A 25,368-nucleotide genomic window follows, 5' to 3' on the forward strand; every position below is an offset into this window, starting at 1 on the left:
CAACACTCCTAATCCGCCACTACCATGAGACTGTGAAACATCAGAGGAGACATTTCACAGAGGGCGCAATTAGAACAGCAGGATTCTGGCTGGTAGGAGCAAAGCGAAGCATCGGCTCGTTTCTTTACAAATGCGTCACCTGCAGAAAGTTAAGAGGAAAAACAATGTCAACAAATGGGAAACTTACCATCTGAGCGGATGCAAGTGGCACCCCCCTTCACATATGTGGGTGTTGATGTGTTTGGGCCATGGGATGTAGTAATACGCCGCACAAGAGGAGGACAGGCTAACTCTACAAGGTGGGCAGTAATGTTCTCATGTATGTCAACAAGAGCAGTCCATATAGAGTTAATTGAAACAATGAGCACTGACAGCTTCATCAATGCTCTGAGACGTCTTTTTGCAATTAGAGGTCCTGTGAAACAACAAGGTCTAATTGCGGCACAAACTTATTGGTGCTTCCAGAGAACTGAAAATGGATAAGATAAACTTCAACACAAGGACATTGAAACTACTTGAATGAACAAAACTGCTCATGGATCTTCAACCCGCCTCACGCATCACATATGGCGGTGCTAGGATCGAATGATTGGAATTGCCAGCGGCATTCTCGCTCCATGCTCCAGGACTGTGAAAAAGTACAACTAACTTATGAACTGTTGTCAGCATTCATGGCTGAAGTGTCTACCATCATGAACGCTCGCCCTCTGTTCCTGTGTCACTGATCCTGAGTCGCCCCTTCATCACACCCTCCGATGTTGCTCACAATGAAACAGGATCAGCACCACCGCCTCCTGGCAACTTTGAAAAAGGAATGCTCCTGAAAGTACAGTGGAAAAGAGTACAATGTCTCGCTGACACATTCTGGTCCAAATGGAGACAGGAATACCTCCACACACTTCAGTTGCACCACAAATGGCAGGATAAGAAACCAAGTCTCAAAGAAGGAGATATTGTTTTGTTTAAAGACCCTCAGGTGAAGAGGAATGAGTGGCCCATGTCCATTGTCACAAAAACCTTTTCAAGTCAAGATGGACTAGTTAGGAAAGTTGAAGTAACAACTTCTCATGCCGGCAACAAAAAGACTTTCTGCCGCCCTGTAACAGAAGTCATTCTGCTGGTCTCTTCTGAGTAAAGAAATTTACAGGCTATTGAAATGTGGGATTCACTGTAATCCCAGGAGGGGGAGTATTATGTTCACTGTGGATTATTATGTGTTTAGCTTGGTAATACGCCATCGAGTGGTTGTGTTAGTTCACTTTAAGACAGTAGAAGAAGAATTTAGACAGGAAGTCACTGAAAGACAGTCTCACTGCAGTTCATGGCAGTTCCACTTTCCTGGCTCCTTCATTTTGGTGTTTGTTAAGCATCATCTGTAAGTATTCCATAGTATAAATAATTGGACACCAGTGCTTTGGTTGCATATTTAAGGGTCAAAATATTTTTGCCGCACTATAAAAATGAAAAACTGTATGCTAATACTAGTCAAATCAATTTATTTATATAGCGCCAAATCACAACAAACAGTTGCCCCAAGGCGCTTTATATTAAGGCAAAAGCCATACAATAATTACAGAAAAACCCAATGGTCAAAACGACCCCTATGAGCAAGCACTTGGCGACAGTGGGAATGAAAAACTCCCTTTTAATAGGAAGAAACCTCCAGCAGAACCAGGCTCAGGGAGGGGCAGTCTTCTGCTGGGACTGGTTGGGGCTGAGGGGAGAGAATCAGGAAAAAAACAATGCTGTGGAGGGGAGCAGAGATCAATCACTAATGATTAAATGCAGAGTGGTGCATACAGAGCAAAAAGAGAAAGAAACACTCAGTGCATCATGGGAAACCCCCCAGCAGTCTGTCTATAGCAGCATAACCTAAGGGATGGTTCAGGGTCACCTGATCCAGCCCTAACTATAAGCTTTAGCAAAAGGAAAGTTTTAAGCCTAATCTTAAAAGTAGAGAGGGGTGTCTGTCTCCCTGATCCGAATTGGGAGCTGGTTTCCACAGGAGAGGAGCCTGAAAGCTGAAGGCTCTGCCTCCCATTCTACTCTTACAAACCCTAGGAACTACAAGTAAGCCTGCAGTCTGAGAGCGAATGCGCTCTATTGGGGTGATATGGTACTGTGATGGTCCCTAAGATAAGATGGGACCTGATTATTCAAAACCTTATAAGTAAGAAGAAGAATTTTAAATTCTAGACTTAACAGGGAGCCAATGAAGAGAGGCCCATATGGGTGAGATATGCTCTCTCCTTAGTCCCTGTCAGTACTCTAGCTGCAGCATTTTGAATAACTGAAGGCTTTTCAGGGAACTTTTAGGACAACCTGATAATAATGAATTACAGTAGTGCAGCCTAGAGGAAATAAATGCATCTGAATTAGTTTTTCAGCATCACTCTGAGGACAAAGACCTTCTAATTTTAGAGATATTGCGCAAATGCAAAAAGCAGGCCTACATATTTGTTCAATATGCACATTGAAGGACATATCCTGATCAAAATGACTTCAAGATTTACTAATTTACTAATGCTAATCATGATGCTAATTGCTAAGCTGGCAGCTATATCTCATGGTTATATCTCTAGTAATGTGCTAGTTGAAGCCTGACTGTTGTTTTAGTACAATATTGATATGCATTTTTTTTCTGTTTCTTGTCTGTATGTTACAGTTTCACAAAAAAGAAAAGATTCAGTAAACTACGTTGAACGTCTCCCGGAGTCCGCAAAGTTTCTGGATCTGTGTTTAGCTGTTTGGATAGCTAGGTCAGTTTCTAGCGAGGCCATTACACAGGCTATATTTCATTGGCGCTGGTCAACATTATTAAATGTCATGGTCTGAGGTGTTGTTTTGACATTTGTACGTTGAATCATTTGGTAATTTATATATTATCATTTACTTGATAATTTGCTGAGGCAAAATCACAGAATTTGCTTGGTTTGTGTACTTTGTATAATAAAATATATTCTATTTTATCTTAAGATCCATTAAGGTTATTATTAGTTATTTCATGAAAGCCCCCTCCTAGTTGAACCATGTGGGGGGCTGGTGCCCCCTGATTTCCTCACTTCTGATGCCTGTGCCTCGCAGGTTTCATCTCTTTTCGCTGCTCAGGCGATTTCCTTATGTGATGTTTGTCAAAGAAATAACCAGAGAAGCCTCATTTTACATTTAAGAAGGGCAACATTAATTCATGAAATAATGCTGTAGTTTTGCTTAAGGAGCAGCACCTGGAAGTGGGGGGCTCAGCCCCGCCCTCCTCACCTTCTCCTCACCTCCTCCTCTTCAGAGGAGTCAGTCTCGGGGGCAGAGGGAGGAGCTGCCCTCACTTTCTCCGGTCAGAGCATGGAGGAGTTGGCCCGTGAGAGCATCAGCCTGCTGACCCCAGCTGGACCCTCACCGGTCCGCTCTGGTTCCGGGCCTCGGCTCGGTTCTGTTGGAGCCGTTTCATCATGCTGAAGTCCGCGCTGGGAGCCGGACTCCTCAACTTCCCCTGGGCCTTCCAGAGAGCCGGAGGAGTCCACAGCGCCATCACCGTGGAGCTGGTAGGAGATCAACCTGCCTTCATTATCACCCGTTATTGTGTTAACATTTAAAATAAGTTCTTTTTTTCTACTTCTGGTCGAAGAATAACTGCGTATGTGCTGTTCGGTTTTCACACAGAAAGACTTTCCTGGATGCTGTGACTCAATATACATATACAATTATCACACGTTATATAAATTTTTCATACTTTATAAATGGAACTGTGAAGATGTTTTAACAGCACGAAGGAAAGGTCAAAATCAAAAAACATAAAAAAAAAACCTGGTCCATTTTTAACTAGTATTGTTAATAAAGATATTTATATGTGCTAGCATTTATTTATTTAGTCTACGTTCTGTTTTTTTGTCTCGTGTTTTTTGCTGTTTTGTAATCAGAATATTTTATTTTCCTTTTGCATAAATTTGTGTATGGTGTTTGGTTTATACTTTAAATATTTTTGGTGTCTTTTTACGTTTGTTCTATAAGTTAAATATTAGTATGACCGTATCATTAGTTGTTTTTATTTATTTTTTGAAATTAATTAATTTCCTCCTCTACATTCCTGTTTACTGTCAGTTTCTTCAAGGACCATCATATCAGTAATCGCCCTGTAATGGAAGCTTCTTTGTTTGATCCTCTTCAGTAGATTTTATGATCAATTTGTAATTTTATTGCCCCAATAAAATAAATGTTATTTTTAACTTAGTTCTATAACGTTTGATGATTAGTTGTTTAATCAACAGCTATATTGATAATTGATTAATTGTTTTCAGCCATTTTTTAAAGTCTCCGAACACTCAGATTTCAGCTTATTAAATGGGATTTTTTTTAACTCATCTCTGCTACTACAAATAATATCTTTGGGCTGTGGATATTTGAAGACATAGTCTTGGGTTCTGGAAAATGTTGGACATTTTTCCACCATTTTCTGATGTTTTATGGACCAAACAACTAACTGATTAAAAAAGTAAATTGTTTGATGAATCAGTTTTGAAAATAATAAATTGCAGCTTTAATATAAACATCCAAATAAATTGTGTCATTTGAATATTCTGGCCGTGTTTTAGTCGTGTCTCATGGGTTCAGATTTAAAGCTACAGTGTGCAGGTTGTAGCGGCGTTTATTTGCGGAAATATAGCATTCATAACAGTTCAGGGGTGTGTAATTACCTGCAACAATAAATCAGTGTTTTCATGAGTTTAATATGTACACGTATCAATATCTACATCCCCCCACCCCGTGTGGGCGCCATGTTGATACACTATCCCAGTAGGAACATACGTACTACACCTTTTGTGGTTTGTAGCGTGGCCTGAAGACTGAGGAAGCAAAAAGAAGAATCGGTGGTTGCTCCCCCATACATTGACTATACTGGTTGCTGTGAAATTGAGGGTCATACAGTGCATCTGGAAAGTATTCACAGCGCTTCCCTTTTTCATATTTTATGTTACAGCCTCATTCCAAAATGGAATAAAGTCATTTTTTTCCCCCCTCAACATTCTACACACAACACCCCATAATAACAAGGGGGGGGGGGGTTTGTTGTTTTTTTTTTGGTTTGTTTTACATTTTTTCAAATTTAAACCAAAAAAAAAATCACATCTATGTAAGTATTCACATCCTTTGCTCAGTACTTTGTTGATGCACCTTTGGCAGCAATTACAACCTCACGTCTTCCTGAATATGATGCCACAAGCTTGGTGCACCTATGTTTGGGCAGTTTGGTCCATTCCTTTTTGCAGCACCTCTCAAGCTCCATCAGGTTGGATGGGGAGCGTCAGTGCACAAACATTTTCAGATCTCTCCAGAGATGTTCAATCAGATTCAGGTCTGGGCTCTGGTTGGACCACTCAAGGACATTCACAGAATTGTCCTGAAGCCACTCCTTTGATATCTTGGCTGTGTGTTCAGGGTCATTGTCCTGCTGAAAGATGAACCGTCGCCCCAGTCTGAGTTCAAGAGTGCTCTGGAGCAGGTTTTCATCCAGGTTGTCTCTGTACATTGCTGCATTCATCTTCTGAGGGAAAAATTTCCTCCATTTTGGAAAAAGACTAACATGACAAAATGTGTAAAAAGTGAAGCGTTGTGAATAATTTCCGTATGCACTATGCATATTGCTGAACACGAGAATGAAAAAGCGCATGAATCCCCATCACCAAGGTAGCAAAAATGTAACAGTGACTGCAGTCTGCAACATCACCACTAGATGGTGGCAAAGCCTGCATACTGTAGCTTTAACACAAAGCCTGGCTTATTTTATTATTTATTTTGAAACCAGTAGTGTTCTGTTGTCGACCTTCAGCTGTCTTAAGTGTTCTTATTGAAACTGGATATTTGTTCTAGGAGGAGCAGAAAAAAGCCAAACGACATCACACCACACTCACTTATTTGTTATGTAATGTAGTAGAGTTGTGAATTGACTTAAAAAAAATCTACTTTAATTTGCTGCTGTGACTGCACTTGTGGTATTTTGTGTTGTGCAAGTGTATCTTGTTTTTTTTATCACCTCACAGCTGAGATTACAGAAATCTTTTGTCCTGTTTTATTTGTACTTTTCTTCTCTTTTGTTCCTTCTTCTTGTCTTTTTGTTCATTTTTCTGCTTGAATGTATTTTTGATGGACTCTGCCTGCCTGTCTGTCTTTCTCCTCTGTCTGTCTGTGATACAAGCAGCTTCAGAGTTTGTTGTCCCATGTCGGCTGCAAGTCAAGTCGGGAGACTAACAGCCTGGTTGGTCCATAAGTATTTGGACACACATGCTGTATTTGTACTTTTTCAATCTCTTATCCAAAAAGGCTGAAGGTTCCCTCCAGGGCTCGATGTGATTTCTTAGTGTCGTGGAAGTGGCTGCACTGTTGCCTGCTTCATGACCTGACCTGGCCTACTGGTTTGACTAAAACAATTTGAAGACAGGAGTTTAGTTTTCTGAAAGCCTGCGGTGGGTTAAATTTATTCTGGTGACCATGTTGGGTTTTGAAGCAGCCTTTTCTAACCCGCTTGCATCCATTAAACCTTTAACCGGTAACATTTGGGGCGTGAGGAACCAATGAACCAGTGCAACCTGATCGATCCTCTTCTTTATTGATCCTGTCTGCACATTAAACTAGAAGGCATTGCTGCTTATTCTGACAAGAAGCGGGATTCGAGCACATTGTCTGCGGCTCTGATGTAATTGTTCGGTCAAGCTTTTGCATGAACGTGTAAAAGTTTTGACTGCAGACTTCAGATCTGATCCTCGTGATCTTTAGTGTTTGTGGCGGCCGTTAGCGATGCCACTCTGGGGTTTGGGTCGTCTGGATTTAGAAGTTTGAATAAATGAGCCCTGACAATTGGTCTCTGCTCGTTTCCTGCTCCTTATTTCAACCAGCCAACAGAAAATAAATACTTAGTGAGCCAATTGTGTGGGTCTCCTGTGTCCGTGTCTCAGGTCTCCCTCGTGTTCCTGATCAGCAGACTGATCATTCTGGGTTATTCGACCTCCATCAGTGGTCAGTGCACCTATCAGGCTGTGGTGAAGCAGGTGTGTGGTCCGACCATTGGCCAGCTGTGTGAGATCTGCTTCGTCTTCAACCTCTTCATGATCTCCGTGGCCTTTCTGGTCATCATGGACGACCAGCTAGAGAAGTGTGAGTCAGCTGGTTAAAGTTTTTCACACCTTCAGGAACAAACAGGGTAAACGACATAATAGACTTCATTCCAATAAGTCGTCATTGGTTCAGTTTTGAAGGATAAGTCCAGGTTTTTCCCATGTTGGTTGTGCATGTGGATTCACATGAGGTACACAGTGGCAAAAATGAGAGGAGCCAGAAATTACATTGATATTAGAACCCTGTTAGTAGTACGGATGGCACAATAACACTATTTCATACCCGATACTATACCGATACTGGAAACTTCAGCATCTGCCGATACAGATCAAAGCAGCTACTGTATTTTCCAGAGTACAAGTCAAGTTTTTTTTTTCTTAAAAAAAAAAAAAAAAAAAAGGACATAGATGGTTGAGCAACGGGACATGGACAGTTGAGCCAGGAATTCACTCAAAGCTGTTTTTCCGAACCTTAAATGTCTGACGTTTACTTATTAATATTGATATATTTTACAGTTATGTACAACATGTATTGCTGGAAATGTCATTGCATTATAATACTTTGATTTCTTGTGCACTATATGTAACGTAAATAAACTAACTCGAGCTAACATTGAAGACACATGCAGGGTTCATATAAATCACTATATTAGAAAAAAAAATGTATATCTTCAAAAGGCTGATGTGTAGACTTAAAAACAAAAGGTTGTGTTATGATGTTGCTTTTCGAGAATTTTGCCACGTCTTTCATATGCATACATTAATTGTCCAAACTAACTTTTTAAACAAAACTTATCACTCAAATGGAGAAATCATCAAAGGTGAGTAGGGTGCTACTCACAAAAGGCAACACAAAATGACAAAGTATTAATTTAATTCAATGGAAAAAAAATATTTTTCTTTATGCCGCATCCTGAAGATCTTGTTGAGTTTTATGTTTGTTTTTCTGTAGTACTTTTGGTTTCCCCTAAAGTAGGTTTTATGCTGCGTCAGTAAATAAGGAGGGGGCAGCATTGGCATAGTAGTTGCATGGCTAAGTTTAAGTTACTGTACTGTTTCAAATTTAGGACGGCCCTCAATACAAGACAACCCCCTTGTCTATACATATTTTTGGAAAAATACTTTCTAAATACCTTTTTTAAACAAACAAAGAAAATGCTTTTATTTGAAAATAATACATCTTCAAGCATTACATTCTTTCTTGGTTTCTTGAGTTGTTTGACTCTGCAGCATTTATCACTATGAGCTTAAAGTTAAAGAGGCCGTAAGGCCAGAAAACTGATAGACTGCGGGTAGGGAATGAGGTTTTGCCCCAAGTGAAGGAGTTCAAGTCCGTCGAGGTCTTGTACACGAGTGAGGGGACAATGAAGTGTGAGATTGGCCGGAGATAGTGAGATTGGCCACAATACTATCCCCAGCAGGGATAGTATTGCGTGTGCTTTACCATACTGTTGTGCCGAAAAGGGAGTTGAGCCAAAAGGCAAAGCTCTCCATCTACTGGTCAGTTTTTGTTCCTATGCTCACCTATGGTCATGAGCGTTGGGTCATGACTGAAACAACTAGACCACGGGTACAAGCGGCTGAAATGGACTTCCTCAGGAGGGTGGCTGGTGTCTCCCTTAGAGATAAGGTGAGAAGCTCGGTCATTTGTGGGGAGCTTGGAGTAGAGCTGCTGCTCTTTTGCGTTGAAAGGAGCCAGCTAAGGTGGTTCAGACATCTGGTAAGGATGGCCCCTGCGCCACTCTGGTTAGGTATTCCAGGCACATCCATCTGGGTTGAGACCCTGGGGAAGACCCAGGACTAGGTGGAGAGATTGTATCTCCACACGGGCCTGGGAACGCCTTGGGATCCCCCAGTCAGAGGTGGCTAATGTGTCCCAAGAAAGGGATGTCTGGGGTCCCCTACTTGAGCTGTTGCCCCCGTGACCTGATCCTGGACAAGTGGTTGAAGGTGAGTGAGTGAGCTTGTTAACTGACTGGACTTTTGAATTGTGATCTTTTCAGGACAATCACTGCCTTTGTCTGTCATGAAGCTAGTTAAAGTGGCAGTTTGGTTCAGTCCTGGGAGGTGCACTTGGTTCATGTGTGTGGGGCGCCACCTGCTGTGGTGGATGTAGACGATGTGAAATTTAGACCCTGATTGGAATAGAAGATCACCTCATTTTCATGCTTGTAGGAAAATAATGTGGTCTTCTATTTGGAGCAATACAGTAAATCAGTCTGATGTATCCTTTCTTATTGTCTGTTGTTGATCCATGTTAGCTTGCTGGAAAGAGAGACACTGCGTTAATCTGTGCGTTCCTCTATGTGCTTGTGTTAGTGTGTGGCTCAGTGTACCAGTTAGTAACCGGTTCGCCGGAGTCACAGATGCAGGCGCGGTGGTACACGGACCACCGCTTTGCCCTGATGCTGCTGTGTGCCGTCCTCATCCTGCCACTGTCCATCCCCAAAGAGATCAGCATCCAGAAATACATCAGGTCAGAAACCACTCGTGCGCACAAATACTCATGTTTCTTTATTTTGGTTATTTAGTGTTTAAGTTCAAAAGATTTCCCCAAATCCTCACGGTAGCCTGATGGGGGCGCTGCCTGTTTGTGTGTGTCTGGAGCTAAGTTTGGCTTCAGTATTTGGAATTCTTCCAAGATGCCTTTTTACAGTTTTTCCTCAGTTGCTAAAACACTAAACCAATTCAATTCAATTTCAATTTATTTTCATTTATATAGCGCCAAATCAGAGTCGCCTTAAGGCGCTTCACACAAGTAAGGTCTAACCTTACTAACCCTCAGAGCAGCAATGGTAAGGAAAAACTCCCTCTGAGGAAGAAACCTCAGGCAGACCAGACCCAAAGGGGTGACCCTCTGCTTGAGCCATGATACAGACACAAATTACAGAACAATTCACAAAACGAATATACAGGAAATGCTCACAAAAACAAATGCAGTCCAGGCACTCCAAAAATATGAGCTGCACAAGGAAGTGTTAGAAGGCCTTTATTTTAATGGCCAAGCCAACATGTTTCAGCCATAATCCCGGTCTTCCTCAGGGCTTACATGCCTTATTTTTGGAGTGTCTGGAATGCATTTGTTTTTGTGATCTGATGTCTCTTTTTTTCCAAGAGCACCCTCAATATTTTTCTGCTTTATTGAGATAACCAGAGCAACCAGTCTTTTTCCTCTGGTATTCAGGAAATGTTGTTGGTGCACCGGGCAGGAGGGTCTCCAGCACAAATACCTGTTGTGCTGCACAGTAAAGCCTGTTGTCTGAACCAAATGCTCAGTTGCCTGAACCCACTGATTGAATCAGTCACTCTTTTGGCAAAACCACCAGCACTTTTCACCTGTTCAGACACAACTTGCCAACACATTTTCATTGTGAGGCACCTGTGTTGCATAATGGTGAGCACACGTGGCAAAAGTCAAACACAGTTAAAGCGCTGGTGTCACCAGTTGAACACATTTATTTCTTCAGCTTCATGTCCTGAAAATTGTATTTTCTATTTTTCTACGTAGTGTTTTGAGACTGTTCAGTAGGGTTTTTAATTTTGATAGACTCAGGGATCGATTTGACAACATAGTTCAGTTCTGAGCACAGGTTGAACTGTTTTGAGGTGAAAGTTTGGTTTTGCAAGAAGAGTCTGGGGTTTTGTGTTCACAGACAAAAAGAGAGCAGCTTTCGAGAAATGTGTCTTACCAATTGAGAAAAACTGTAAAATGAGTTATAAAAGAACGTCCAAATAAAGTGACCATAATGGACGTAATGTTTGTAATGTTGTTGCTGTTATAACAGGAATGTCTGAAAGCTGGTTTGATGTTACTCCATTTGCACCTGTACCCTTAAACAAGTGTCGTCTTCTTCTTCTCCTCCTCCAGTGTTCTGGGGACTTTGGCTGCCATCTATCTGACCACAACCATAGTCATCAAATACCACAGCAGACCACCTGTTCTGGGTCACATTGCACCGCTCCACAGCAGTGGGTGTGTGTGTGGATGTGTGTGTGATGGTTGGATGTGTGGATTTCAAGTTCAAAATGGTCCAAATGTAAATTTAGTCCAACAGGTGCAATGCCTGTTGGACTAAATTTAGATTGGCAGTAGAGGCTGGAGAAAAATTGGCTCTTTTAAACAACTAATTAATTATTGATGTTGTAGTCATTTTGTTTGCAGTCGTTGGTTGTCTTCTGTGTTTATGTCCTCCGCCCCCGCCCAAACAAAGTGTTAGTGAGGGATACATTCCAGCATATCTCCATCCGTCCAAATATTTGCTCTACATCTTCAAGGCAGTTTGGTCCAAAGTAACCAAACTTGGCACAGGTGTAGTCCCAGTAGGGGAATAATCACCATAGTAACATTGACTTGTTTTGCATATTAATTAGGTCATGAGGTTAGTGATCTTACTGTCATCCAGTGCAGATTGTTGCCAGTTTGTGGTTTTTGGTCGGAATGCCTTAGTACTGGTACTGGCTGTTTGTTTAGTTGCTGTGCCAGTGACATTTAGTGCTTATTGCATCTTATTAATCACTGACCAACGTGTGGCAGGTTGAAACCATTTGTCCCAAATCAGATGAATATCATTTGGGACAAATGGTTTTTAGTCAGGACAGTGAAATTTAATTGGTACAGACCAAAGAGTCCTGGTTTTAGTCAGCGGTGTGACTGACTCTATGGTACTCTAAGGTGTCGTGTCTGTAAATGTCACAGCATTACAAATGGTGACCTATAATAAAAAGGGTTTTTTTTTTCTTCTCATGGCATTTGTAAAGTCCAGATGTTAACCCTGTTGTCTCCGTCTGTCTGTGTGCAGGATCAGTTCCTGGGCTTCCGTGTTCAGCGTCATCCCGACGATCTGCTTTGGATTCCAAGTGAGTCTGATTTTTCTCACATCTTCGTGCATACGTTTGCATCACCGAGCTGCAGTAAAGCTGGAGGCTGAGTTTGGGAAGCTGTGTATCGTATTTGCCCGTTGGAGAGTCCAGGGCCAAGCATCAGCCCACCCCTTTTAGAATCAGAATCAAGTTTATTGCCAAGTAAGTTCTCACATACAAGGAATGTGATCTAATGTCACTGGTGCATAAACAACAATAAAAGAAAATACTTCTGTAAGAATTAAAGGAGTCAAATAGACAAATGGTGAAAAATAAGTTTACAATCAAATAGAGTGGAATGGGGCTGCGCAGGCCTGCAGATGAACAGTACAGGGATGATCAATCTGTACTTTGTGGGAGTGGAGGGGGCAGGGTAAACGGGGGTCTCTGCCTTTATTTATTAGTCCAGCTGTGGACAGAAAGAAGCTGTTTTTGTGTCTTGAGGTTTTAGTCCTGATGGACCTCAGCTGTCTGCCAGAGGGGAGGGTAACAAAAAGTTTGTGTCCTGGTAAGAGGGATCGGCCACTAGCTTATTGAATAAAGTTATTTATTTAATGAATAAAGTTGCTTAAATGGTGACCTGAAATTAAATAAAATTACATGGAATACATTTACAGTGGGGTTTTAAGTTATTCTACAAGAAAAAGAAAGAAAGCTTGTCCTACAATGGAGGCTAAAGAGACATGCACCAGTGTCGCATCGTCCGCAAACCGTGTTTATTAAAATCTAAATCTGAATCTTCATATCGGAAGGTGATGCGATGTGGTTCGGGCAACTAGTGAAGGTGCCTCCTGGTGGTCTCCCTAGGGAGATCTTCCAGGCAGGTCTGACTGGGAGGAGGCCCCAGGGAAGACCTAGGGTACCCTGGAGGGATTATATTCCCCAGCTGGCTTGGGAACGCCTCGGGAGAGTTACATGACTCTTTGAGCAGCTTGATCTCACCATCACTTCTCCTCGTTTGTTGTTGTCAGTATGCGCTAAAATATTCAGCTCAAAACCCATCTGAGATATGCGACTGGCTCGCTCCATCAGCTGTTTTGGAAATAAGCGACTTCACATTTTTTTTTTTGATGGAGCAACCTGAAGAAAGCAGAGCACGAGTTGTGTGTTGTTGCAAGATGTAAATGTGAGACTTATGATGATGAAATAAGCTTTGAGCTCCATGTTGATGAGGATGATGACAAAATAAAGACACAGTTTCTACACACAGTTAGATGAATGAGGGCCCTGGATCCTGGTCTTTATCCAGGTCTGTCAAACTCAGGTGTTCAGATTCCTCAGTCGGCTCCTCAAGTGCTGCACTCAGGGTATCTGCTGGTTCCAGAAAGTTCACCGAAATCCTCAAAGTCGACACTTAAGTCATTGATTTTTCTGTTTAAGAAAGTTCTAAATCCAGATAGGAGTCGCCGCATAAGTTCCGCCTACCTGTCAGTTGAAGTTGCTGTATTTCATGATGAATCATTAGGTCGGCTCAGTGTTGTAAACTGCTGGCTTTCAGGAGATATTTGGTCAGGTGGGTTTAGTGTAGTCTAAAGGTTAGTCGGCAGACCGGGAGCACGGCGCTCCAGAACCTTCATCTTTAATAGCAGAGTACAGAAGAAGAAGAAAAAAAACATTCTGCCAATCTAAGTACTGCACACTGATGCCTGACTTCTCCAGTTGCCAAGGTAACCCCTTAAGGATGCTGTGGAGATCACACACACATCCGCTCCCTCAGGGTGAGTCATTACAGTACAAGAGGCTGGAAGGAGAACTGATGAGATCCTGAGAGGGGGCAGATCGAAAGGTGGACACGACATTTAAATCCTGCCCTGAGGCTGACGCGATCGAAGAGTCCGCACTAACCCGCGCACTCTCACATTTCATACACAGACCTGCAGAAGTGAGATCATAAAATAGAGCTTGACTGACGGGGTAGTCGGCTTATATGAAACTTTGACAAACATGTCAGTATCAGTTATTTTTGTCGATATTGCCAATATTTTTGCCCTTATTTTATTTTACTAAATAAACAATAACATCACTGCATAGACTTATGACTATGGTAGACTGACATAGACTGACTTATGGTATGGAAATTGAAGACTTAACAGTATTCCCTGAAAACCCCCTTCTGTCTGATCATTTCTTAATAACATTTACTTTAATGGACTACCCAGCAGTGGGGAATATGTTTCATTACAGTAGAAGTCTTTTGGAAAGCGCTGTAACTAGGTTTAAGGATATGATTCCTTCTTTATGTTCTCCAATGCCATATACCAACACAGTGCAGAGTAGCTACCTAAACTCTGTGAGTGAGATAGATTATCTCATCACTAGTTTTACATTCTCATTGAGCACAACTTTGGATGCTGTAGCTCCTCTGAAAAAGAGAGCCTTAAATCAGAAGCGCCTGACTTCGTGGTATAACTCACAAACTCGCAGCTTAAAACAGATAACCCGTAAGTTGGAGAGGAAATGGCATCTCACTAATTTAGAAGATCTTCACTTAGCCTGGAAAAAGAGTCTGTTGCTCTATAAAAAAGCCCTCCGTAAAGCTAGGACATCTTACTACTCATCACTAATTGAAGAAAATAAGAACAACCCCAGGTTTCTCTTCAGCACTGTAGCCAGGCTGACAGAGTCAGAGCTCTATTGAGCCGAGTATTCCTTTAACTTTAACTAGTAATGACTTCATGACTTTCTTTGATAATAAAATTTTAACTATTAGAGAAAAAATTACTCATAACCATCCCAAAGACATATCGTTATCTTTGGCTGCTTTCAGTGATGCTGGTATTTGGTTAGACTCTTTCTCTCTGATTGTTCTGAGTTATTTTCATTAGTTACTTCCTCCAAACCATCAACATGTCTATTACACCCCATTCCTACCAAGGCTCAAGGAAGCCCTACCATTAATTAATGCTTCGATCTTAAATATGATCAATCTATCTTTATTAGTTGGCTATGTACCACAGGCTTTTAAGGTGGCAGTAATTAAACCATTACTTAAAAAGCCATCACTTGACCCAGCTATATTAGCTAATTATAAGCCAATCTCCAACCTTCCTTTTCTCTCAAAAATTCTTGAAAGGATAGTTGTAAAACAGCTAACTGATCATCTACAGAGGAATGGTCTATTTGAAGAGTTTCAGTCAGGTTTTAGAATTCATCATAGTACAGAAACAGCATTAGTGAAGGTTACAAATGATCTTCTTATGGCCTCAGACAGTGGACTCATCTCTGTGCTTGTCCCCATTTATAATTTGTTCATGTAAATGGGGAATCTTCTTCATAGACTAAGGTTAATTATGGAGTTCCACAGGGTTCTGTGCTAGGACCAATTTTATTCACTTTATACATGCTTCCCTTAGGCAGTATTATTAGACAGCATTGCTTAAATTTTCATTGTTATGCAGATGATACCCAGCTTTATCTATCCATGAAGCCAGAGGACACACACCAATTAGTTAAACTGCAGGATTGTCTTACAGACATAAAGACATGGATGACCTCTAATTTCCTTGCTTTTAAACTCAGATAAAACTGAAGTTATTGTACTTGGCCCCACAAATCTTAGAAACATGGTGTCTAACCAGATCCTTACTCTGGATGGCATTACCCTGACCTCTAATAATACTGTGAGAAATCTTGGAGTCATTTTTGATCAGGATATGTCCTTCAATGTGCATATTAAACAAATATATAGGACTGCTTTTTTGCATTTGTGCAATATCTCTAAAATTAGAAAGGTCATGTCTCAGAGTGATGCTGAAAAACTAATTCATGCATTTATTTCCTCTAGGCTGGACTATTGTAATTCATTATTATCAGGTTGTCCTAAAAGTTCCCTGAAAAGCCTTCAGTTAATTCAAAATGCTGCAGCTAGAGTACTGACAGGGACTAGAAGGAGAGAGCATATTTCACCCATATTGGCCTCTCTTCATTGGCTTCCTGTTAATTCTAGAATAGAATTTAAAATTCTTCTTCTTACTTATAAGGTTTTGAATAATCAGGTCCCATCTTATCTTAGCTTATAGTTAGGGCTGGATCAGGTGACCCTGAACCATCCCTTATTTATGCTGCTATAGACTTAGACTGCTGGGGGGTTCCCATGATGCACTGAGTGTTTTTCTCTTTTTGCTCTGTATGCACCACTCTGCATTTAATCATTAGTGACTGATCTCTGCTCCCCTCCACAGCATGTCTTTTTCCTGGTTCTCTCCCTCAGCCCCAACCAGTCCCAGCAGAATACTGCCCCTCCCTGAGCCTGGTTCTGTTGGAGGTTTCTTCCTGTTAAAAGGGAGTTTTTCCTTCCCGCTGTCGCCAAGTGCTTGCTCACAGGGGGTCGTTTTGACTGTTGGGGTTTTTCTGTGATTATTGTATGGCTTTTGCCTTAATATAAAGCACCTTGGGGCAACTGTTTGTTGTGATTTGGCGCTCTATAAATAAAATTGATTTAATTTGATTTGATTACAGCAACAAGAGGCGAATGGTTGCTACACCGCCTGCGAGACCAAAATCGACGAGAAGTCCATTTGATGCAAATCCTGAGCGACACGTCACAGCATTTGTCCACTTGAGTGAAGGCAGTGTGGTGTACATGGGTTGATTGTTAGTTACATTTATAGTTACATGTAACAAAGTTCACTTTTAATTGGCAAAACATTAACTCTGTTACATTTCCTTGTTATAAGGTTTTGATAACGAAATGTCAGGAATCGCTGAAGGGGTATTGTTTTCACCCCGGTGGCTGGGCAGGCGGTTGGCTGGCATCAGCGATTTGATTTTTAGCGTAATTACTCTGGAATGGAGAGGCCCAGGGCCACCAAACGTAGAGGAAAGATGCAACAGGTCAAGTTGACATTGAGGTTTAGGTCACAGGTCCCATTTTTAGATTTTCTTCTTAATGTGATTGCTCTGGAATGGTGAGGCCTAGGGTAGCCATCCGTACAGGAAAGGTGTATCAGGTCACGACATCGGCAGACTTCAAAGTGGATTACTAGACCAAAAGGACTTGCTTATACCACAGGAATTCTACCACCCGGGGATTTCACTGCCATGGAGGCTGAGGGATGCCACTAGCAGCCGCCAGTATTTTTATGTATACATCGGTGGATATAGCAGAAGTGTAATTTTATTTATTTTTTTATTTTTGCTCTCTAATATCAGTATTCATATCAGTGGGGCTCTGATTCAGATTAATACGTTGGATTGTTAAAGTTGGTGGTTTGAGGTACACAGTCTGTCCGACGAGTAAGTAGCGTTTAGTTTCTTTTCATTTGTGTCAAACTGAGACTGACATACTCATTTTGATAGTGGTGAGAAATCCATGCAGACACGGAGGGAACTTGCAACCTCCATCTGCATGGAAATTGATCCTTGGTTGAACTGGTCCACGATTGTCCAGATCAATCATTTTGCTTCTCCTGGAAGAACTTATTGCAGGAAGTCTTTAAGCAGCCTGCAGCAGAAAAACATTTCACTCGCATGTTACATTTTTGGGTTGGACTTAGAAAACAGCAGCTCTGAAAGTTAAAAAGAACAAAGATCTCTTCGAGCGCCCTCTGAGTTTCTGGTCTTTGGGGTTTTTTTGTTTTTGTTTTTTTTTTTTTAGTGTCATGAGGCGTCTGTCGCCATCTACAGCAGCATGAAGAACCAGCGGCTCTCACACTGGGTCCTCACATCTGTGACCTCCATGATCTTCTGCCTGATCATCTACTCTCTCACAGGTCAGAGAAGTAAGCTTCCCACACACCATCAGCTTACTTCGCATTCCCAGAGATTTTTTTTTAAGGGGAACTTGAATAAATTCTGTTTTTGTAGTTTTTGTTGGTGCTGTCTTTATAGATCTATAGTGTAAGATCTAAAGCACATAGTACATGGGGAATTGAGGCAGGTCCAAGCAGATTTCTTTTATGGGAACAGCCACCAAGGCTCCCTGAGGTGAAACATTTGAGAAAATAAAAACCCAACAAGGCAAAATCTGCATACTTATTTATTCTGAGTTTCGAAACTTCTCCATCAGGTGTCATCAGAACATCACCGTCATTTGTTCTTGCAGGTGTTTACGGCTACCTGACATTTGGGAAGGATGTGAAGCCTGATGTTTTGATGTCATATGCTGGTGATGACATTCTGATGCTGGTTGCAAGGCTGCTGTTTGGCGTCTCCATTATCACTGTCTATCCCATTATCCTGCTGCTGGGCAGGTCAGCAACACTTGAAATGTACATGGTCGTAGTTGTCCCCTGTCACCCTGGCGGAGGGACATAGAAATGTCTGTCCGTCTCTCCATGAATGCATCTGAAACTCTGTACTTCCTATAACTTGTCATAATTTTAAGACAGGGATTTATCCCTGAAGGTCCAGGTCAAGTTTGATGATAAATGACCTTAACCAAATATTGAAGATCACAGAGCCAAAACTAATGTCTGTGTGTGTTAAAGACTACTCCAAAACATTCAACGGATTTCAGACAGGTTCATCAAATTTGCAAGACATGCATCCTTTCAAGGCGTCGACCAACTTCAGTGATGACTGACTTTGACGTAATTTTGAAAGTCAAGGACTATCAAAGAAATAACACAGGTTTACCAAATTGGGAGCAAGGATGCATCTCTTAAAGGTCTATGTCAACTGCAGCGACAACTGACTTTGACCTAATTTTGAAGGTCATAGTGCTTAAAATATTCACAAGAATGTACTCCCAATAACTTTCCCGAGAAATAACACAGCTTTATGAAATTAGGAGCAATTACACATCTCCTGAAGGTCTAAGTCAAGTTTGATGGAGAATGGCCTTCACCTAGTTTTGAAGGTCACAAAGCCAATAATTGTCTGTATGATGAACACTGACCTCTATAAAATTCCAGGGATTTCATTTGCAGCAAGGATGTATCCCCTGAAGCTCTAGGTCAAGTCCCTACTCCAGCACTGAAGCCTTCACACTCAAATTTCGACATCTTTTCTAAGCCAGTAAAGTCATGACTCGCAGACATTGTTCCAGGTTGTCTTTAGAAAGTCATGCAAAGCAGCTTTAAGTTGTCTTATTATCATGACATGGCTGCATGAAAACACTGAGGGACACAAGACCTTCAAGCCAATATCTTCTTTTTTTAAGAAAGTGTTGAGAACCATTGGCAATGAAGGATTGAGACATTTTCAATACACAGTGCATCCAGAAAGTACTCACGGCGCTTCACTTTTTCCACATTTATTCCAGAATGGAATAAATTCCTTTTTTCCCGCTCAAAATTTTTCTCACATCACCCCATAATGACAACAACATGATTTTTTTTTTTTTTTTTTTTGCAAATTTATTATAAAAAAAATGAGACTTGAGGCTGTAATTGCTGCTAAAGGGGCATCATCAAAGTATTGAGCAAAGGCTGTGAACACTTATGTACATGTGATTCCTTAGTTTTTTTATTTTTAATAAACTTGAAAAAAAAAACTTTTTCATGTTGTTATTATGGGGTATTGTGTGCAAAATTATGAGGGGGAAATGAATTTTACCCATTTTAAAATATGGCTGAAACATAACAAAATGTTGAAAAAGTGAAGCGTTGTGAATATTTCTGGGTAAGCTCTTACTTTCGATATCTGGAGTTATTAACTCAATGATTTGTACTTTAGAGGGTGTGAGACTGACTTGACCTTCCTCTCAGATCTTGACTCAAACCTCCAGATGTTAAACCTAAGGATCCTTTACCATTAACAGATTTTTTTTGTTGTTGTTTTTACAGATATTCTCAGTATTGTCTGTTAAACTGCATGTAGACATCTGGAGCAAATGATTGTGAGGGTGTTTCTCCTCTTGATCACCATTTCCCTTTCATGATCCTCAGGTCTGTGATCCAGGATCCCTTTTTGAGCTGGCGGCGGCGACATGACAGGGTGGTGACAGTGAGGTTCGAGAGTCACAGCCGCTATGTGCTAACGGTCCTGTGGATCACGGTGACGCTGCTCATTGCCGTGTTTGTACCCGACATCAGCAAAGTTATCAGTGTCATTGGAGGCATCAGCGCCTTTTTCATCTTTATCTTTCCAGGTGATGTGTTCTGTTCTCAAGGTTCTTGAAATGGAGCAATAGTTCCAACTGATGGACATTTACCTTATGCAGATACAGTAGAATTTCATCAAGCACTCTAGTATTTAGAATAGAATAGATCCTTTATTGTCATTGTACATACATACAGTGGGGAAAATAAGTATTTGACCCCTGTCAGTTTTGCAGGTTTTCCCACCTACAAAGAATGGAGAGGTCTGTAATTTTTATCGTAGGTTCACTTCAACTGTGAGAGACAGAATCTAAAAAAAATCACATTGTATGATTTTTAAATAATTAATTTGCATTTTATTGCATAAAATAAGTATTTGATCACCTACCAACCAGCAAGAATTCTGGCTCACACAGACCTGTTAATTTGTCTTTAAGAAGCCCTCTTATTCTGCACTCTTTACCTGTATTAATTGCACCTGTTTGAACTTGTTACTTGTATAAAAGACACCTGTTCACACACTCAGTCAATCACACTCCAACCTGTCCACCATAGCCAAGACCAAAGAGCTGTCTAAGGACACCAGGAACAAAACTGTAGACCTGCACAAGGCTGGGATGGACTACAGGACAACAGGCAAGCAGACTGGTGAGAAGACAACAACTGTTATGATTATTTATTAGAAAGTGGAAGAAACACAAGATGACTGTCAATCTCCCTCGGTCTGGGATTCCATGCAAGATCTCACTTTGTGGGGTAAGGATGATTCTGAGAAAGCTCAGAACTACACAGCAGGACCTGGTCAATGACCTGAAGAGAGCTGGGACCACAGTCAGAAAGATTACATTAGTAACACATGATGCTGTCATGGTTTAAAATCCTGCAGGGCAGCAAGGTCCCCCTGCTCAAGCCAGCACATGTCCAGGCCCGTTTGAAGTTCACCAGTGACCATCTGGATGATCCAGAGGAGGCATGGGAGAAGGTCATGTGGTCAGATGAGACCAAAATAGAGCTTTTTGGAATCAACTCCACTTACCATGTTTAGAGGATGAGAACAACCCCAAGAAAACCATCCCAACCGTGAAGCATGGGGATGGAAACATCATACTCTAGGGGTGCTCTTCTGCAAAGGGGACAAGACGACTGCACCGTATTGAAGGGAGGATGGATGGGGTCATGTATTGCGAGATTTTTGCAAACAACCTCCTTCCCTCAGTAAGTGCATTGAAGATGGGTCATGGCTGGGTCTTCCAGCATGACAATGACCCCAAACACACAGCCAGGGCAACTAAGGAGGGGCTCCGTAAGAAGATAGAAAATAGAAAATCTTTGGAGGGAGCTGAAACTCCAAACCTGAAAGATTTGAAGATGATCTGTATGGAGGAGTGAACCAAAATCCCTGCTGCAGTGTGTGAAAACTTGGTCAAGAACTACATGAAACGTCTGACCTCTGTAATAGCAGACAAATGTTTCTGTACCAATTGTTAAGCTCTGTTTTTCTAGGGGGTCAAATACTTAATTAATTTGCATTTTATTGCATAAAATAACTAAAAAATATACTATGTGATTTACTGGATTTTTTTTTTTTTTTTGATTCTGTCTCGCACAGTTGAAGTGAACCTACGATAAAAATTGCAGACCTCTCCATTCTTTGTAGGTGGGAAAACCTGCAAAACTGACAGGGGGTGAAATACTTATTTTCCCCACTGTACAAGGAAATTTGTCCTCTGCATTTAACCATCCTAATTACAGTTAGACACAATCCAACCACGAGGAGCAGTGGGCAGCCAGTCTGGCTCCTGGAGACCAACACCAGATGTAGAGACACTGCCTTGGACCGGCACATTGACTTTGTTCATGAAGGGGAGACAGGAGCAAAGACCACTCTGCAAGCTCCTCGGAGGCTTCCACAGTCATCACCGCTTGCGACCCAGGACTGCAATATGAGAGTCGACATGGGCAGGAGGCTGCAGTTTCCTGCTGAGATCATTACCACTAGCCTGCGTCCAGATATTGTGCTGTGGTCCAGCAGCACCAAGACAGTGCTTCTCATAAAGCTAACTGTCCCTTGGGAAGCAGGCTTGGAGGCGGCATGCGAGCGGAAGAGGATCAAATACTCTGAGGGAGGCGGGCTGGAGGACCACTATTTACCCTGTGGAGGTTGTCTGCCGTGGCTTTGTGGGAACATCAGTCATCCACCTCCTGAGGGAGGTGGATGTGTGCGGGGCAGATCTCCGAAAAGCAACGAAAGACCTGGCAGAGGAGGCGGAGAGAAGTAGCTTCTGGCTTTGGCTCAAAAGGAGGGATACATGCTGGGGCACAACTTAGCTCAAGGTCAGGCTGCAGGGGGCGTCTGGGAGACATCCCAGTCGCTGCCCCATCACCAGGAGATGTTCCGGGTTCAAAGGGGAGAAGCATCAAGGATTGGTGGTACCCGGCTGACGACCCTGCAGCAGGCCAACCTGTAGGCACCAGAGGAGGTGCGTTAGGGAGCATATAGACTAAAAGATTAATCCAGGTTTTGAGTATATTTCTTATTGTTACATGGGAGACAAGCTACCAGTAGATTCTCACAAATCCAACAACACCAAGCATTCATGATATTCACACTCTTAAGGCTATGAAATTGAGCTATTAGTAAAAAAAAAGTAGAAAAGGGGGTGTTCACAATAATAGTAGTGTGGCATTCAGTCAGTGAGTTCGTCAATTTTGTGGAACAAACAGGTGTGAATCAGGTGTCTCCTATTTAAGGATGAAGCCAGCACCTGTTGAACATGCTTTTCTCTTTGAAAGTCTGAGGAAAATGGGGCATTCAAGACATTGTTCAGAAGAACAGCGTAGTTTTGATTAAAAAGTTGATTGGAGAGGGGAAAACTTATACGCAGGTGCAAAAAATTATAGGCTGTTCATCTACAATGATCTCCAATGCTTTAAAATGGACAAAAAAAAAAAAAACACGCGTGGAAGAAAACAGAAAACAACCATCAAAATGGATAGAAGAATAACCAGAATGGCAAAGGCTCACCCATTGATCAGTTCCAGGATGATCAAAGACAGTCTGGAGTTACCAGTAAGTGCTGTGACAGTTAGAAGACGCCTGTGTGAAGCTAATTCATTTGCAAGAATCCCCCGCAAAGTCCCTCTGTTAAATAAAAGACATGTGCAAAAGAGGTTACAATTTGCCAAAGAACACATTAACTGGCCTAAAGAGAAATGGGGGAATATTTTGTGGACTGATGAGAGTAAAATTGTTCTTTTTGGGTCCAAGGGCCATAGACAGTTTGTGAGATGACCCCCAAACTCTGAATTCAAGCCACAGTTCACAGTGAAGACAGTGAAGCATGGTGGTGCAAGCATCATGATATGGGCATGTTTCTCCTACTATGGTGTTGGGCCTATATATTGCATACCAGGTATCATGGATCAGTTTGGATATGTCCAAATACTTGAAGAGGTCATGTTGCCTTATCAGTCAATCAATCAATAAATTTTATTTATATAGCGCCAAATCACAACAAACAGTTGCCCCAAGGCGCTTTATATTGTAAGGCAAGGCCATACAATAATTACGTAAAAACCCCAACAGTCAAAACGACCCCCTGTAAGCAAGCACTTGGTGACAGTGGGAAGGAAAACCTCCCTTTTAACAGGAAGAAACCTCCAGCAGAACCAGGCTCAGGGAGGGGCAGTCTTCTGCTGGGACTGGTTGGGGCTGAGGGAGAGAACCAGGAAAAAGACAAGCTGTGGAGGGGAACAGAGATCAGTCACTAATGATTAATGTAGAGTGGTGCATACAGAGCAAAAAGAGAAAGAAACACTCAGTGCATCATGGGAACCCCCCAGCAGTCTAAGTCTATAGCAGCATAACTAAGGGATGGTTCAGGGTCACCTGATCCAGCCCTAACTATAAGCATTAGCAAAAAGGAAAGTTTTAAGCCTAATCTTAAAAGTAGAGAGGATGTCTGTCTCCCTGATCCGAATTGGGAGCTGGTTCCACAGGAGAGGAGCCTGAAAGCTGAAGGCTCTGCCTCCCATTCTACTCTTACAAACCCTAGGAACTACAAGTAAGCCTGCAGTCTGAGAGCGAAGCACTCTATTGGGGTGATATGGTACTATGAGGTCCCTAAGATAAGATGGGACCTGATTATTCAAAACCTTATAAGTAAGAAGAAGAATTTTAAATTCTATTCTAGAATTAACAGGAAGCCAATGAAGAGAGGCCAATATGGGAGAGATATGCTGTCTCCTTCTAGTCCCCGTTAGTACTCTAGCTGCAGCATTTTGAATTAACTGAAGGCTTTTCATGGAACTTTTAGGACAACCTGATAATAATGAATTACAATAGTCCAGCCTAGAGGAAATAAATGCATGAATTAGTTTTTCAGCATCACTCTGAGACAAGACCTTTCTAATTTTAGAGATATTGCATAAATGCAAAAAAGCAGTCCTACATATTTGTTTAATATGCACTTTGAATGACATATCCTGATCAAAAGTGACTCCAAGATTTCTCACAGTATTACTAGAGGTCAGGGTAATGCCATCCAGAGTAAGGATCTAGTTAGACACCATGTTTCTAAGATTTGTGGGGCAAAGTACAATAACTTCAATTTTATCTGAGTTTAAAAGCAGGAAATTAGAGGTCATCCATGTCTTTATGTCTGTAAGACAATTCTGCAGTTTAGCTAATTGGTGTGTGTCCTCTGGCTTCATGGATAGATAAAGCTGGGTATCATCTGCGTAATAATGAAAAATTTAAGCAATGCCGTCTAATAATACTGCCTAAGGGAAGCATGTATAAAGTGAATAAAATTGGTCCTAGCACAGAACCTTGTGGAACTCCATAATTAACCTTAGTCTGTGAAGAAGATTCCCCATTTACATGAACAAATTGTAATCTATTAGATAAATATGATTCAAACCACCGCAGCGCAGTGCCTTTAATACCTATGGCATGCTCTAATCTCTGTAATAAAATTTTATGGTCAACAGTATCAAAAGCAGCACTGAGGTCTAACAGGACAAGCACAGAGATGAGTCCACTGTCTGAGGCCATAAGAAGATCATTTGTAACCTTCACTAATGCTGTTTCTGTACTATGATGAATTCTAAAACCTGACTGAAACTCTTCAAATATACCATTCCTCTGCAGATGATCAGTTAGCTGTTTTACAACTACTTTTTCAAGAATTTTTGAGAGAAAAATCTCACACCACCTCCCTCAAATCTTGCGACATCTGTGGCATTGTGCTGTGTGATAAAACTGCACCTTTCAGAGTGGCCTTTTATTGTGGGCAGTCTAAGGCACACCTGTGCACTAATCATGGTGTCTAATCAGCATCTTGATATGGCACACCTGTGAGGTGGGATGGATTATTTCAGCAAAGGAGAAGTGCTCACTATCACAGATTTAGACTGGTTTG

General features: G+C 41.5%; 1 protein-coding gene across 1 annotated transcript in view; it reads left to right on the plus strand.

Moving 5' to 3' along the window:
- The first annotated feature begins 3,330 nt into the window (after window positions 1-3,330).
- Window positions 3,331-25,368, plus strand: part of slc38a8a (solute carrier family 38 member 8a) — a 31,166-nt gene continuing 9,128 nt past the window's right edge. The window contains 9 exon segments of the mRNA XM_034175643.1: window positions 3,331-3,436; window positions 3,439-3,539; window positions 6,945-7,143; window positions 9,423-9,579; window positions 10,972-11,076; window positions 11,903-11,960; window positions 17,560-17,674; window positions 18,007-18,154; window positions 19,793-19,995. Of these exon segments, the coding sequence (XP_034031534.1) occupies window positions 3,340-3,436; window positions 3,439-3,539; window positions 6,945-7,143; window positions 9,423-9,579; window positions 10,972-11,076; window positions 11,903-11,960; window positions 17,560-17,674; window positions 18,007-18,154; window positions 19,793-19,995 (1,183 nt within the window). The 5' untranslated portion in view covers window positions 3,331-3,339.

Source organism: Thalassophryne amazonica, chromosome 8, assembly GCF_902500255.1.
Source record: "Thalassophryne amazonica chromosome 8, fThaAma1.1, whole genome shotgun sequence".
NCBI classification, from domain to species: Eukaryota; Metazoa; Chordata; class Actinopteri; order Batrachoidiformes; family Batrachoididae; genus Thalassophryne; species Thalassophryne amazonica.